The 16,968-nt window shown below is 38.4% G+C and overlaps 1 protein-coding gene across 5 annotated transcripts in view; it reads right to left on the reverse strand.

Moving 5' to 3' along the window:
- LOC132139660 (protein SCAI-like) overlaps positions 1 to 16,968 on the reverse strand; it is a 30,675-nt gene that overhangs the window by 5,681 nt on the left and 8,026 nt on the right. For 2 of the 5 annotated variants that reach the window (XM_059548180.1, XM_059548178.1), the window contains 12 exons: positions 11,924 to 12,035; positions 6,113 to 6,208; positions 5,815 to 5,901; positions 5,616 to 5,714; positions 5,363 to 5,459; positions 4,936 to 5,034; positions 4,671 to 4,823; positions 4,374 to 4,514; positions 4,125 to 4,226; positions 1,305 to 1,383; positions 478 to 577; positions 296 to 377 (listed from right to left, as the gene is read on the reverse strand). In XM_059548180.1, coding sequence (XP_059404163.1) covers positions 296 to 377; positions 478 to 577; positions 1,305 to 1,383; positions 4,125 to 4,226; positions 4,374 to 4,514; positions 4,671 to 4,823; positions 4,936 to 5,034; positions 5,363 to 5,459; positions 5,616 to 5,714; positions 5,815 to 5,901; positions 6,113 to 6,208; positions 11,924 to 12,030 — 1,242 coding nt within the window. In that variant the 5' untranslated portion in view covers positions 12,031 to 12,035. Of the gene's footprint in view, positions 1 to 295; positions 378 to 477; positions 578 to 1,304; positions 1,384 to 4,124; positions 4,227 to 4,373; positions 4,515 to 4,670; positions 4,824 to 4,935; positions 5,035 to 5,362; positions 5,460 to 5,615; positions 5,715 to 5,814; positions 5,902 to 6,112; positions 6,209 to 11,923; positions 12,039 to 16,968 lie in introns of all 5 variants that reach the window. The other 3 variants (XM_059548179.1, XM_059548177.1, XM_059548181.1) reach the window with 2 other exon arrangements.

Genomic DNA, 16,968 nt, shown 5'->3' on the forward strand with positions numbered 1-16,968 from the left:
CAATGTCAATATGAACACAAGAGGGCACTCCATTACTGAACTAAGCACCCAAATAAAGAAAATCAGTTATGGACCAAAAAAATTCAATCAGACTATGAGTAAAAAGAAAAATGAATACAAGGTTTATTATTCTCACGTTTATCCTAGTCAAGAAGTCAGACAGTCTTGTTTACCGAGCAACCACATGGCTGCTTTTGAATAATGAATGGCCTCATGATGTCACCGAATACTGCAATAATGGAAGAAATGTGTGTGTGTGTGACAAAGACAGGGAGACAGAGAGTTGATGTCTCACCTTATAGGCTGTGCTGTTGGATGAGTCCACAATGATAAACAGAGGTTTCCTGGTGAAGGGGAAAAGGTCTCCTGGGTGGAGACTGAAAAAACACACATTTGCGCATAAAAGCATGTTAAAATAACACCTCAGTGTCTCAGACATAGAGTTAGCACATTGAATGGATGTCAATGAAGGCTCACCAGTGCATCTCTTTTTGTGCCTGGCTTCTCTTCTGCATCGTCTCGCCGTTTACCACATCTCGATTAGTATTGGTCAGGACACCTCCGAAGTCATAAGGTCCTATATAGAATAAAGAAATGGTGATGTTAAATAATAACGATAGGACAGATCTGACGTCTTCCTGTGTGGATCATTCATCCAAATGAAGCATCATGGGAGTCTAAATCTTCCTTTTGCACTGGGAATACTTTTCTAGGCGGATCAAACTTCTGTTTGCCCCGTTTTCAACACTACTGCTCAAAAATGAAAGTAAAGACAATTATGTTACAAAATAATATTTAAAATACGTTCTTTTGAACTTTCTTTTCATCAAAGAATCTTGAATAAAAATGTAAAAATATTAAACAACAGATCGGTTATCAACACTGATAATAGAAATAATTGTTTTATTAAGCACCAAATCAGGATATTAGAAATATTTCTAAAAGATCATGTGACACTGAAGAATGGAGTAATGATGCTGAAACTCAGCTCTGCCATCGCAGGAATAAACTACATTTCAGAATATACTGAAATAGAATATTGATTATAATATTACTTACTATTGACAGAAAATACCCACTTAACATGTTCAAAAGTTGAAAGATTAGATATTCTCCTCCATGGAAAAGGCTGACAAGCATTTAGTATTAGTCTGTTAATGCAGATAATACATAATATTATAAAAATCTTTGAATCCTTTAATTTGATCCGCTGACCAGTGTTCTAGAGTGCCCATATTTAGTAGATATTTATGTAAATATCTGGTGGTGTCAGAACAATAGTGAGCTAAAACACCCCGGCATACCTTCACTCTCTGAGCGTCCAGTAGGAAACACTCCGGTGGCAGAGAGATAAACCAGCAGGACACTATTGGCTGGCAGCTCCTAGAAATAAAAAAATCAGTGAAAGAACAGAAAACTTTCATCAGAAAAATGGATCCATTAAATTGGCTAATTAAATCAGAACATTCACAATAGTACAAATGGTAAAGCAGTGTCTAATTATTAAGTTCAGTGGCACTCTAAGTGCTATGCAGCCAGAGCACCTCAGTAATGCCCTCAAGACTAATAACACATTTCAAAATATAACAGGAGGTAGTATTCATCTTTGTAAATAGTGAATCACACACACAGAACAGCTGATGACTGGAAATGGTTAAAAAAATGTTGACAATTATTTGTAATTTGTTCATCTAAACAAAAAAATGAAGCACAATGGGGAAAAAATGACATGTTAAAAATGAACTGCTGCATGGCAAAAACAAAGTATCTGAGTCATATGTGCGTGTGGGTTTTCCCTAACACTCTTGAGGTGCTACGCTACAGCAGAGTAGATAGTAACACTGCTACACACACACACTCACACGAGGTGTCACTCGAGACAACAGAACCCAAACTAGCGCACGGGATAGGCAACCAGAATGCAATAACTGTACAGAAATAAAGCAGTTTTATTTATCTTTGCCCTTTACAATCCAAAAGGATTTGTTTAGCTGTAGGTTTTACATTTTATAAGAAGGAACAGTCTCATTCTAGTGTGCATTTGTGTAGTACAAGATATCTTTGTTGTGTTTTAGTTCCAGAGAAACAGTACATTTTAAATAGGTGCACTGCTGTTCAAAAGTCTGGGTCAGTAAGATTTTTTTTAAATAACTTTGAAATAGGGCTGGGCGATATGGCAAAAATATCATATCACAATTGTTTTTTTTTTTTTGTTAAACAAAAAAAACGATTCTCGATTTGACCACAGTTCTTTGTCATGTTGGTTTTATTATTTTGCAAGTTGTCTGAGCATTACAGCCAAACTGATTTCTCTATTATAAAGACAAAGCTTTTCAAGGTAACAGAATATACAAAAGAATGGCAGAAATTTAGGCCAAAGTGGGCGAAGATAAAATAATGTCAGATTTTTATCTTTGTTATTAAAAAAAACTAAGAACAAAAATATTACAAAAACAAAAACATTACAAATACACGTTATACAAATAAAACAAACAGAGCTTTCTTTTCAGGTACAATAGGTGTATTTAGCAAGAGCATTCAAGAAATATAATGAACAAATATAAAAATAAAACACTATATAGATTGATTCCTAAAGTAACTGTATTAAAGTTTTCAGTCACTGTTTCAAGAGCAGTGAGTGATTTTTCTTGGTGTTTTGTTTTTTATTAACATTAAAGGACTTGTTCACCCAAAAATAAAAATTCTGTCATCATTCTGTCAAATCTGTCATAGTGTTTTATTTTTATACCATCATTTACTCACTCAAAATTTGTTTTAAACCTGAGTGATTTTCTTCTGTGTTACATAAATGCTATTTTGAAGAAGAACGTGGAAAGCCAAACAGTTGCTGGTCTCCGGTGACTTCCATAGTATTTTTTTCCTACTATCAAATTAAAAGTAGACCAGCAATTGTTTGGTTACCCAGTCTTCAAAATATCTTCTTCTGTGTTCAGCACAAGAAGGAAATTAATACAGGTTTGGGGCAGCATGTGAGTAAGTAAATAATGACAGAAATTAAATTTTAGGATGGACTATTCTTTTAATGACTGTCAGCAGCATGTTCAGTGCTGTCCCTTTAAGTCCTGCACGCATCTAATACACAGGCACGTATCCCTTTTTTCTCAACTGTTTACTTTCATTTTAAACATAACCAACAGAGTCTATATGTAAACCTTTTAATAGTATTATTGCGAAAGAAAATCAGGTGCTGTTTGACAGGTGTTTTAGTGCGGGCGCTTCAGGTGTAGGAACTCCGAAAAAGCGCATGTCAGAACAGCATGTGAATGAAATGTTTAACCAGCAAGGCTTTAAAGCACATTAATAATGTAGTTCTGTGTCTGTTAAATAAATGCAGTTCCTGTGACAGTAACTTTAATGCTGAGTTAACACTGCTGTGAATGCATGTGGTGTTGCACAGTATATGACGGAGGCGCCAAAACTGCAGCTGATAGAATGTGCGCTGTAGCACTATACTACGATATTTCTTCAAAAGCAGACCGTGGAGACTTTTTTATCGTTCACGATCATATCGCACAGCCCTACTTTGAAAGAAGTCTCATATGTTCACAAAGACATTATTTGATCAAAAATACAATGAAACCAGTAATATTGTAAAATATTATTACCATTTGAAATAACTGCCTTCTATTTAAATTAATTTTCAAATGTAAATTATTCCTGTGATGATTTTTAGTAACTCCAGTCTTCAGTGTCACATGATCTTTCAGAAATCAATCTAACATGCTAATTTGGTGTTGAAGAAAGATTTCTTATTATTATCATTAATGAAACAAATTTTTGTGTCAAGTTCAAAAGAAGAGCCATTAAACATATAAATAAATAAATAAACAATGTAAAAGTCTTAACTGATCAATTTAATGCATCCATGAATATATGAAAAAAATAAAACCTCTGCTGACCCGAAACTAATGAATGTTTGCTAAAAGTAAAATTTGTCATTGAGGAGTACATTAGCTCAGTATATATGGCACATTTGATTTAAGCTTAATCGTCATGTCTGCTACAAGGTCTTGTGCAATATAGAGTCAAACACAGGCGTAAATGACAGGATGGATTAACAATAAACTGACAGGTGCTAAAAACTGGAATGACATCAGCCAAACCTTGAAGGAGGCAGACAGGAAAGTGTAGAGCTGGCTGAAGGTTGGTTTGTAGAGGAGATATTTATGAGGGTTCTCTCTCTTGGCCGGCTTTTCATTGGGCTCCTATAATGAGAGAGATAAACGAGTGAGAGAGGAATAGAGAGACACCGAGAGCATGCAGAGCGAGAAAGAACAGTGAGAGAGCCACAACAAAGGTGAAGTACTGAAATAGCAAGGGAGGAAGGGTGAAAATACTCAGAAACACTCAACATAGAGAGTGACAGGCAGAGTGTAAGAGTCTTCTCTTACAAGTGTCCCTGGCTTGGAGCTTTGTGTGGCTAGGTTCACTGGTTCCCTCTCAAGCGCTTGGAGCATACGAAACATATCGATGGTCAGCTCGCTAAACTTCACCTGTAAACCAGATAAAATCCATCTATCACAAAAACCAGACTACAATAAACACTTTTGTTATTATAACCTACACCACAAATTTGAACTGTCTAATCAATTACATGAGAAAGCACCTCTTGAGTTTGACTTATGTAACTTGCTCAGCTCTACTCCCACCTGATTGTTACAGTTGCCAACGATGAGTGCATCTGCCAAGGTGAGCTGGCCAACCACCATGCCCTGTTCAAGAGGGGGCACACCCCCCTCCTGCAGCCGATTGGATATGACCACCATGGCGTTGTCATCATTTAGGAGCATAAGAGGATCTGCCTGTATGGATTAAAAAATTTTTTTTTTAAAGACACAATGTCAGGAAAATATTGGAAAATGGTGTTTAATGGTGTTAATGAAGGCACTTTTATGCACATTATAGACTTCTCACCTCCACAAAAGCAGCAACTTCCTGCAGCACCAGGTTCCACTCTAACTGGTCCTCTGTGTTGAAGCGCTGGGTGTAGTCCTCAATCTCTTCAGACAGCTCCTTTAGAAAGAGACACCACAGATGGTCTCAGACACACACATGTATAGCCTTCTGTGTTTTTAACAGTGCATTGTTGGCAGTATAGGGATTAGTACTTTGTAAATATTAAATTTGAAAAAATTTATACAAGTAATGGCGTACAGAGTGTAATTTTACTTGAATGTGCCAAAATTTATGAGGCATGGTTTTTGTATTAATTCCAGATGCATAAGTGGCCAACAGCCTGTCTGTGCTGACTGATCTTTTGGCAAGATCCTCTGTTCAATATTTATAGTGAGCCATGGACTAAAACTGTGTAACTGATTTGTTTGGTCTGAGGTCCACTTACCTTGACCAACACTTTAACCAGGTCCATCTTGTTGAGCAACAGACAAACAACGATAAACCGAGCATAATACCTCAGTTTTTTTACAACCAGCTCTGGCCTGCGCAAAAGAAACACAGGGCGATGAACTGAAGACTGTAGAAATCAGGAAATTTGAGATCTTTACTTTTGCTCATGTTACTTCAAGGAACTTTCCAGAACATGGTAAGTAAAAACAAAAACAAAAAAACAAGTATGCACAGTAGCTTCTTTTCACCTGTCTTCTTTGTTGACTTGGTGGTAATATGATCGTTGGCGAATGGCCGAATAAAAGGAAAAGGCTTCATTTAGGTAGCTTGTTTCTGAAGTGCGGAGGCTAAGGATTTAAAAAAGTAATAATAATGTGTACAAAAAATACCTACAATACACAGTGTGATATAAATTGAATTAAGAGTAGTGTTAAAAAAGCTCCTTACTAGTAATGATAGTACAGCTGGCCAATTTTCGAGGCCACTTCACCTATCTGCCACCTCTTGAGACCATACCGGTTGTCCAGGACTTGTCTATTCTCCAGTAAAGCAAAACCAAATAAGAAATCATCTGTCATTTATGTTGACATCACTGGTGCAGACGAACTATCAGAGGGAAGTTTGGTCATGCATATTAGAGCTTCAGTCTATGTAGTTCTTAGCCAAAGAGCCTGCTTTATTTTTGTGCTTTTGGTAAAAAAAAAGACCTTTCAGTTTCAAAAATAGGTCCATCTAGAGGGCTGACCTGTGCTGCTGCTGAAACTTCCACAGCTTGGTGTATATGTCAAATGTTCGGCCAAAATAGGACTGCCACTGCTTGTGTCCATATTGAGGCAGATCCCTGCAGGAGTGTGAGAGAACAAACAAGAGAAACACAGCCAAATTCAGTTTAATCTCCACATTTATTGGTATTCAAACAACCATTTAATCGGTTTAGGAATTAAAGCCATTCAATTATAAGCCATATCAAATTAAACCAATTCCTAAGTATTTTATAAACCGCTACATAAATCAATGTGACATGACTTGACAATGACTAAAGTAAATAATGAAAATGGTGACTTTCTTAAAACTAGAAAATCTTCTTGCAATTAAACTGATATCAAGTTCTGAAGAAAACTATTAAATACAGACTTCTGCAACAGAGACAACTTAGTACATAAAATATATTTTAAAGAATGCTGGTGAACAAACCGTTTTGGTGACCACTGACTTCCATTGCATAGTCCAAAAAAAACACCAGAGACATTTCTCAAAATAACTTATTTTATGTTCCACAGAAGAAAAGTAATACAGGTTTGGTTTCATTTATTTTTATTAATGTATAAGTGCATAGAAAATGAGACTTGGGGTATGAGGTAAATTAGGGGTGCACAATTAATCGAATTTCTATTCGCGATTTCAATTATGGCACTTATGGATGCAACAATTACGTAATCGTTCAAAGGGGCAATTCAAAGTCCACTTATGTTATTCTGCATGCTTAAGATCAGTTTTTTCCTTATTACATGTTATATTAAGGGTTTTTCCATCGTTTTAGTTTTAGTATAACATTATAAAACCATTCATTTTTTTTTACTTATTTTATAATTTAAAGAAGCACTAAAGGTTTCAGCTTGTTTATTTTCATATAAAAATACAGCATACAGTCGCATCAAACAATGGTATAAACATCCTTCAATGTAAACTGTGATAATCGTAATTAATAATCGCAATTACAATTTCATGGGAATAATCGACAATTATGATTTTTTTTGTCAGTCGTGCCAGCCCTAAGGTTATTTTCCCTATATTAGCAGACTTCTATGCAACTGAACTTGCTTTGTGTATATGATCAAGGTCACTGTGACTCATTGCTTTAATCACCGGTTTGTTTTAATAATTATAATATCAAGTCTGTGTTCAAACCAAACCTACAACCTTGAAACCCACATATGATTCCAATAGCCATTTCTGCCGCTCTGCCTAGACACTCCTATTGCAGGACGTCATGTGGACAACAGCAGATAAAGCCTTCCAAATATACAAGTGGTCATGGTTGTCATGCACTTAATTAGCTTCATCATGGCAATGATGTGAAGTCACTGTTGATGGGAGAGAGCAAAAACAGAGCAATCAGAGAGAGTCAGAATATATGAGTGTTTGGGCAGGGCTGTGGTTAGTCATAGTGCTGATGATGTGAAGGAATTTGATAAGCTATGGCAATCAGCTGGAGAAACAGCTCTTCTGCCTCCTCCGCCTCCACTCGCTCTTTCTCTCTTTATTCCTTTCCCGTCCCTTTCCCCCTGAACCCTCCCAAAACACCTCTAGTCCCTATTGTTATCATCAGAGGGTTGCTATGACAACAGAAGCAGGGACTGGGGAAGGGAGGGAGGCTGTGAATACAGCAGGTAAATGCAAAAGCCCTCATTTACACAAGCTCACACATGATTACAGTAGATGATGCATCTTTTATGAACCTGCAACAGGCCATTCAGGGAAAGGAGCTGGGACAAAAATTAATGTAAAAAACAAATCATGTCCAGGCATAACCTTGAGTTAGCGAATACACGTATAATGTATTCACACACATCATGCAACACAATGAAACACCCGTGCACAGACACACCTCCTTTCATTCATGCAGATTCGGTTAAAGCCGGTGCTGTAGCGCCAACACGCACACATTTCAGTTCCACAACTTTCATTGATAACACACACTGTAAGGTTATAGAGATGGATTTGTGAGATTTACGGTTCACCCCAGTGCCCTTGTGTGCTGCGAGAGACGAGGTCAGGAAGGAGATAGGTGCAGTCATTAGGCAGGGCTTTAATTTCACTACATGCACCATTAATTTCCCATCCTCTCTGTCAGTATTAATACTCACAAGACAGATTCACTGGCAGAACACAGCCAGGGACAGACCTGTAAATTAAGCAAGGCAGGAAAGCAGGGATGTAGGATGGTGTATGTGCAGATGGGGGTCAGATGTGGTGTTATTTGAGTAATGTAGCAATATTACATCTGCATGCTGTATGGCTGAGTGAGGTCATTTATACTCTGTTACTCTAGAATATATTCTGGAACTGACATGAACAAAAGAGTTAGTTTAAGAAAGTCTACTAACAATATACGGGAGTAAGTAGGCTAATTATATTGATATTGATATATTTTTAAAAAACCCTAAATCTAAAAAACATTAGATATTTAAAATATATTAATATATACATAGATTTTTTTATGCATATTTTTGAAATTGAACATAGCTATGCTGGCATACACGTGTAATACTGTTCAAAAGTCTGGGGTTAAAAGAAGTCTATTATGCTCACCAAGTACGCATTATTTCTTAAAAAAAAAAAGAAAATCTGTAAAAACAATAATATTGTGAAATATTATTAGTTTAAAATAACTATTTTGTATCGTAACATATTTTAAAATTTAATTTATTGCTGTGTTGCAAAGCTGAATTTTCAGCAGTCTTCGGTGTCACATGATCCTTCAGAAATCATTCTAATGTGCTAATTTGATGCTCAAAAAACATTTCTTATTATTATCAATGTTGAAGACAGTTGTGCTGCTTAATATTTTGTGGAAACTGTGATAATTGTTTAAGATTCATTGATGAGTAAATCAGTTATATGAAATGATAATGACAAAAGTAAATGTCTTCACTGTTACTTTTGATTCATTTAATGGGTTCTTAATGAATAAAGATAAAAAAAAATAAAAATAAATTCTTACTTACTGTAAACTTTTGAACTGTAGTGTCTGTGTTTGTATGCGTATTTGGATTTTTTAACTCTGTGTTAAATGCTGACAAAGAATATGAATGTGAATATGAAAATGTCAAAGCCACTATAAATGTCTCTAATGAGTCAAGCTTGTTTAATAAAGAGATACCAAAGAGGTGAAAGATAGAGAGCGCTATCAAGTACTGGAAGTATTAGGTAAAGAAATGAGACCAATTAATAATAGCTGTTTCATTACTGAACTCTACAGGGTGCTGCTAAGCGTCAAATACAGAAGTAGGCCGCAACTGGTTAGACAGCCTAATTAGCATGGAGAAACAGGGCATGGGGGCGTGGCCTCATAACAAGCATCTAGTCTTGTATTTGGGTAGACACAAGCTATCATTAAGATAAGAAACATATAAATGCATTTACATGCATATTTCTATATGTACTGAGCATCACATGAAATCCTTCATGCACGAATAATGAGTAAATAAGAGCTAAATGCACCTTTATGCTTGGACTAGAGGTACAATACTAATGCTGGAAAAAAGTCAGTGGAAGCTATTTTTGTCCCAAATGCAGGAGAGACATTTATCACTTGTCATTTTGGGGGGTTTCAGATAAAAATTAGAAGCTTTTAAGGCTAGTAAATTAGTTTTTTGTTTTTTTTAATTATGGAAAAAATAATGCATTAAAATTATTAACACATTTTAATGCACTCCACCCTGCCCAGTCCGGCACGTCAATTTACACTGCATGCAGTTGCTGAAAAACATGATGCAGAACGATGACTTAACATATAGCTTATGAATGCAATTTTATGCCCATAATATTCAAGATATGAAGACAAAAAAATGCCCCTGCATGGTTTTTTTCCCTATATTTATATCATATGATATTGGTTTAGCAACATCACAGAAGCAAGAGAGAGTGCTGTTTTTTCCTGATTTCACTTATACTTTAGCTAATTTTAGTTATTTCCTGTTTTGCTACAGATGAGGTTAAAAAACAAAATTCCTCAATGCGCAAAAAAACCTACTGTATGAATATATGTCAGAACATGTGGGTAAGTCTACGAACCAAGCTCTTGGACTGTAGCAGTCTCAGTCGCTTCTGCGATATAAATATAACAAACACAAACCCTGTCCATACGGACAGGGCATGGAAACCGAGATAAGAAAGTAGGGAAGGAATACAGATTGTGAAGACAAAAGAGAGAAAAAAGAATGGAGGAAGAAAGCAAAAAAGAAAGAGAGAGCCCACAGCTACTGACATACTTGTCCTATAAATAGTCTTAGCTAAAAATTACTGATTAACTCAAGCGCAACCTACTGGCTACTGAGAAATGGTGATAAACATGGGAGTGATGCGATTCATTTTTTTAAAGAGTGTGTGTGATGCATAGACAAACACTGGCAGATATGAGGGGGTGGAATAGGAGAGCTGAAGGTTCATTCAGATGTAAAAACTGAGCTCACTGGAAAATATAAAGGGCTCTCCGCTCCCTACGGATGAACAGGCAAACATCAACACATACATAAAGCACAGCACAGATGAGACATTAGAACCTGCTCATTTATAGATGCAGAGGAAATCAACCACACCTACAAAACTGGCTACATTCACACACGTCAATATACAGTAAAGTTGTCAGCCCTGTTTTGGAGTGCTAAAAATGGTTACATTTACACACAGTTCAGCTAAAAAGAGAGTGACACCCATATTCTATTTTTCTGCACTGAACCAAAAATGAAAATCTTGTCTACATTCACTCACTCTCATGTTGGAAGTCAGTGAGGACCAAACAACACTGGACCCCACTGACTTTCACTGTATGGACAAAAAGACATTATCTTTGCATTTCACATTAGAAAAAGTCATACAGTTTAGGAACAGCATAAGGGTGACCAAATGATAGACTTTTCATTTTTGGGTGAACTATCCCTTAATATTTTCTTGACTCTATGGGACTGTGTTCAGTAAACCTGTACTATGTTTACTAGGTACTATCTTTCACATTACAAAAAATTAGTGCCATTCACATTTTTATTCATATTTGGCAATATGAACTTTGTGTCAGCCAAAGGTTTTAGATTCAGTCACTGGTGCTCTGATCAGTTTTGTGGCCTGAAAGCAACACAAGCAATATGCTCCATTCTCTCATAAATTTAAAAAGCATTTGAAGCTGCTGTCGGTTAATTAAGATTTGGCCGCCTCAACTAGACTTGGTTATTAAATAACGTTGTCTCAACTGTGATAAGACATTCCAGTGTTACATAAGTCACCATATTTGATACTAACATCAGTCACTGTCACTATATGGTTAAAGCATGATTTATGGCTATTGCCAGAACAGAAAACAAGCTTGACTCTGGTATTCAAATGAATTCCTCATGGGTCATACTCAAAAACAGATGAATAAATGAACAAACAATAAGATAGACGAAAGAAACAATGAATGAGAAAAAAAAACTGAAGGAAGGAATTAAAACAGAAACAAATGAACAATGCATGAAAACAAAATGAAAATGAAAACAAAAAGCAAGAATAAAAACAAAAGAAAGAACAAAACAAACAGACAAGAGAACGAAATAAAGAAAACAAATAGAAGAAAAGAACAACAAATTATCAAAAGAATGAACAAACATTCATAAAAGAAAAGAAAAGCAAGGATGAAAACAGAGGAAGGAAGGAATGAAAGAAGGAATGAAGGAAAGAAGAGTTTGAGCTGAGCAAGTGTACATGAGGTCACTGCAGCATTGGACCTAGACGGCTATCTGGAAGGCAAACAAGACCATAAATAAACAGCAAAATGCTCAGACACCGAGAAAAGACTGACCTTAAGCCATTGAAAAGCTGTTTGGACTTGTCCAGGAGATAGCAGAAGTCAGTGACAGTTTTTCTCTCACAGAGAGGGATGTCATCGTCTGCCCCCACCCCTGTCATGGCAGCTGCTGAAAAACAAAACAAAACAAAAAATGAATTCAAAACAGACCTTCGGCAGAGTTAGGCAAAACTGAGTCGTTAGCACTAGCACAACTCTGAAGCAGGCATCAGTGGCGGAAGCAAGTTTTATGAATCACAGTTAAATGAGCGTCACAGAATTCTGAACTGACATATTGTGGGTATAAGAATCTGCATCAGTGACGTGGGCAGATGTTGAATCAGCTTTGACAAAAACTGACTAATTCCACCTCCAAACCAACTGACATGCTCTGACGAATTTGCATCGCAGTTGGAACAAACGTTTCACTGAAACCCTTAAAATAATCCATTTATATGAACTTCATGGAGATGAATAAACCTAGATATATTAAGCTTGAAAGTCGTTTTTCTTTTTTGTTCTGTTCAATCCTGGAGAACCCAGACACTGACTATTTAAGATGTCTCTTTAATCAAACACACCTCATTCAACTTATCAGTAAGGACTTCAAGAGTTCAAATGTGTGTCAGATTAGAGAGACATCAAAAACGTGCAACTTTGATGGTCAATACGACTTCGAGCTCGCTTTGAGCAACAAAACAGCAATACTGCACAGAAGACTCCACCTCCTCGCGGCGACCAGGTGATGACGCTGAACCCAGACAGCATGAGGAGATCCTTCAGCAGGATCAATGCACGCAAAAAGCTCAGGGTCCTGACAACGGCCCTGGGCGTGTACTGAGAGACTGTGCAGCAGAACTCACTGATGTCTTCACAGACATTTCAACATCTCAATTAGTCAGGCTGTTGTTCCCACATGCTTCAAAACTACCACCATCTTGAATGCTGTTAATAGACTTCAGTTCAGCATTCAACAAAATGATCCCTCAACAGCTCATTTACAAACTAGTCCAGCTGGGGCTCAACACTTCACTGTGCAAATGGCTGTTGGACCTTCTGACTGGAACTTCCAGCACCATCACACTGAACACTGAGCCCCCCCCCAAGGATGTGTGCTGAGCCCGCTCCTCTTCACTCTGCTGACCCACGACTGCACACCATCATACAACTCCAACCTCTTCATTAAGTTTGCGGATGACACGACTGTGGTGGGTCTCATTAGCAACAAAGATGAGACAAACTACAAGAGAGAGTGAGCAGCACCAAGTTCCTGGGTGTGCACATCACAGAGGACCTCTGTAGGACTGAAAACACAGCAGCACTGGCATAGAAATCACAGCAGCGTCTTTACTTCCTCCGCAAACTGAGAAGAGCCAGAGCCCCGCCCCCCATCATGTACACCTTCTACAGAGGCACCATCGAGAGCATCCTGACGAGCTGCATCACTGTGTGGTATGGCGTCTGCAATGTGTCCTGCCGAAAGCATTGCATAGTGAGAGCAGCTGAGAAGATCATTGGTGTCTCTCTCCCCTCCCTCCACGACATTTATGGAACCCGTCTCACCCGCAAAGCCCTCTGCATCACAGGGGATCCCACTCACCCGTCACACAGCTTCTTCAGTCTGCTGCCATCAGGGAGGAGACTGCGGAGTCTCCAGGCTAGGATCAGCAGACTGAAGGACAGCTTCATCCATCAGGCTGTCAAGAAGCTGAACTCCCTCCCAAACTTGCCCCCCCTCCCCTCTTCTGCCCCAGGCACCACTGAACTATGAACCCCCCCCCCAGATCCCACATCCCCATTTTTCAATTTATCAGTACCAGTCGTTACTGGATATTTAAAGGGGTCATATGATGCTGATAAAAAGAAAATTATCTGGTGTATTAGGTGTAATGAAATGGGTTTATGCGGTTTAAGGTAAAAAAAAAAATAAAATAAAAAAAACATTATTTTCCACATACTGTACATTACTGTTTCTCCTCTATGCCCCGCCTTCTGAAACGTGTCGATTTTTACAAAGCTCGTCAGTCTGAAAAGCGAGGTGTGCTCTGATTGGCCAGCTTTCCAGTGCATTGTGATTGGCCGAATACCTCAAGCATGTGACGGAAATGTTACAGCCCTTAACATATTGTGATGCCCTGTCTGGCGGAGCGATGAGACAAAACCATAAAACCCATTATAACGTGATATATACATGATTTTAAACATGTCTTTGAAACTTAACAGATCTTCTTCATGCACCAAGAGCTTGTAACACTCAAAAGATAAAGAAAAAAAACGCTTCATATTACCCCTTTAAATGTTCATGCCCATTTTCTCTATTTAGATTACATTTGCCTTCATCTCCATTTAATTTTAGTCTGTATATCATTGTGCATGACTTTAATGGCCATAATGAAAGCAACAATGAATAACCTCAGAAACAAGAGCATTCAAACTGGGAACTTTATGTAAACAAATATGCATATTCCATGGCAAACATTTTAACAGCAACAGAGTGTGTATTTTGAATAAATTGAAAATCATTTATTTAAATTAATTTCCAGAAAGAGCCCGCCCATTCATTCTTCTTGATCTTGTAGCTGCGAAGCACCTGGATTGGAAAGAAAAATTGTGTTGCTGGAATCTTATCATATTGTGTCCAGTTAGAACATAGTGTTAAATTAATCTTTTAAACTATATTAATTTAATAACACTATTAAAGGAGCATTGCGTAGGTTCTGAAATTTCTAACCATTACTGACACACATGGCCGTTAGAGGAACTGCAGTCTCATGCTCATTCTCATTGCGCACGCTCTTTTTTTTTTTTTTTTTTTACTTATGAGGAGTGTCCGTGGGTGTCTGAATTGTGCTGGAGGCTGGTCGCTTCTTTCCAACCGCAGAGTCCATTTGAAAACACTATTGCCGCTGCTTACTATAATGGCTGGCATGCCGTACGGTTGTAAGCCCAAGTAGACGAGAACGCGCATGACGTCACATTTTGTGCATTTTTGTGCCAAATCGGGCCCGACTCCTCCACACACAATTGAGCCTACAGGCTGATAGAGGCAACCGTGGTGGACAGTCGAGCTGTCATTCTTTTTTTTACATCATGGTTGGCTCATACATGTACAAATGAAAACTCTCTTAAAGATTTTTTTTTAAGTAAAAACCTCCACATAGCTCCTTTAAATGTAATCTTAAACCTCAAAATAAATAGCCATTTTACTTACTGTACATTGTAGCATTTAAAATTATTTAAAGACCAAGAATGTAAAGTAAGGGCAATTTTCATTTCATGCTGACTTGAAGTCTTCATTTCGTTTACTTACCACATAAATAAACCACTAAAGGACAGAAGAGATTCAGGTCCTGCCAACTGCCTGCTACATATGCCATCACACACTGATCTAAGGCCCTTCCTGTTCAGAAACAAGCTCACTGCTTTAATGGCCTTTAAAGACAGCATATAGTCTACTCTGTGCAGATGGAAGAAGGGTCGGATCTCACAGAGGCCCAATTAATCTGCGTGTTTTCACATTACCAACACGAAACATAATAATACACTACTCTTAAATGCTAAATATCACAGCACAGTTTTCTATTTGTGTATTTACACATTAAGTATGCTGTGAATATGACTTAGCTTGTGTGTTTGTGTGACACTATATGGTGTCAACCAAACAACACAACAGCACACATGGCCTCTCTGTGGTGGCAGAAGATAAATGTGGTGTAGATGTCATAGGGAGGAAATGTGCACCTCTTCTAGCTACACCAAGAGGAACCAGGCATTGTGTGTGGGTGTGTGTGTGTGTGTGTTTATGTTTTTGTGTCTGAGGCGTGGATTGGGGGGAAAGAGACGTCAAAGGCACAGAGAAAGTAAGAAAGCGGGAGTATGACAAACACACGCCTTAGGGCCCGTTCACATATCGCGCCTAAAAACGCGTGGAAAACGCTAGGCGCGCCGTTTTCTCCTTCTTTCCAAAGCGCTCGGGCAGAAGCGCTCCTGAGGCGTCTGCCTTTGCTAAGCAACCATGACGTGCTATCTCCATGAAGACGCAGAAATTTCAGCAAAGGATAAATGGATTTGCAGCTCTAAAAATCGCTTGTAGTAGCTCTGCTACTAAATTTATTTCAAAATCGCAATCCATATACAACTATGATCAGCAGTTCCTTCATCTTAGCTGAGCTTTCAACGTTGTTAAGCCTGGAACACACCAAGCCGACGCCGACGAACTAGCGCTGATAAAAGCCAACTGTGTTGTCGCCTCGCGTCGGGGTAAAAAGCTGCACTTGAACACACGAGAGAACTACTGCCGACTGTTAGGTAGAATGCGCGTTCTGCGTCTGCATGTAAATGAGACAACTGTCTATTTCTGCAGATATATTCGTCCATATTCGTCATTCAAAAAGAGAAACTGACGCTGCCGGCTGAAGTTATATAAACCGTAAACAAAGCAGCGCGTGCTTACTGTTTTGAATATTAATCCTGCTAAACACTTTCTTTATTCCACTCCTCTCGTGTTAATATTGAAATATTCGCCAGGGAACAATCAGGTAAGATGACATATCATTAGAACAGCCTCTATCTGTACCGTTTTGACTTTGCTCGCTGTTTTGCTATTATTCTCGTCCACTGACTCGTTCACTAAGCTGAACAGCCAATCAGATTTCCCTCTTTCACCGACGGCCCGACGCCGATTCAACATGTCGAATCAGCAGAAGAAAAGCCGACGAGGACCAATTTCAGCCGATGATGCGGAACACACTGAGGAAACTTAGTCGGCCGACGCACAAAAACTGCCCGACGGCCGACCGTCGGCTTGGTGTGTTCCAGGCTTTACGGGAAAGGATGAAGCTGATTTGGTTAGTTCTTGTCACATGACCCGCGGTGCGCTTGCGGCATTCTGAAAAGTTGAAATGTTTTTAGCTCGATGCGGTGCGGACACGCCTGGAAAAAACGGGCGCGTCGCACCGCGTGCGCGTCGCAACCGCATCGCTTCCATTATGAGCGTGCATACCGCACGCCTACATTGGAAAAAACGAATTTGAGCGCGCAAAAGACGCGATATGTGAACG

The sequence above is a fragment of the Carassius carassius genome, chromosome 4 (assembly GCF_963082965.1).
Source record: "Carassius carassius chromosome 4, fCarCar2.1, whole genome shotgun sequence".
Taxonomy (NCBI): Eukaryota; Metazoa; Chordata; class Actinopteri; order Cypriniformes; family Cyprinidae; genus Carassius; species Carassius carassius.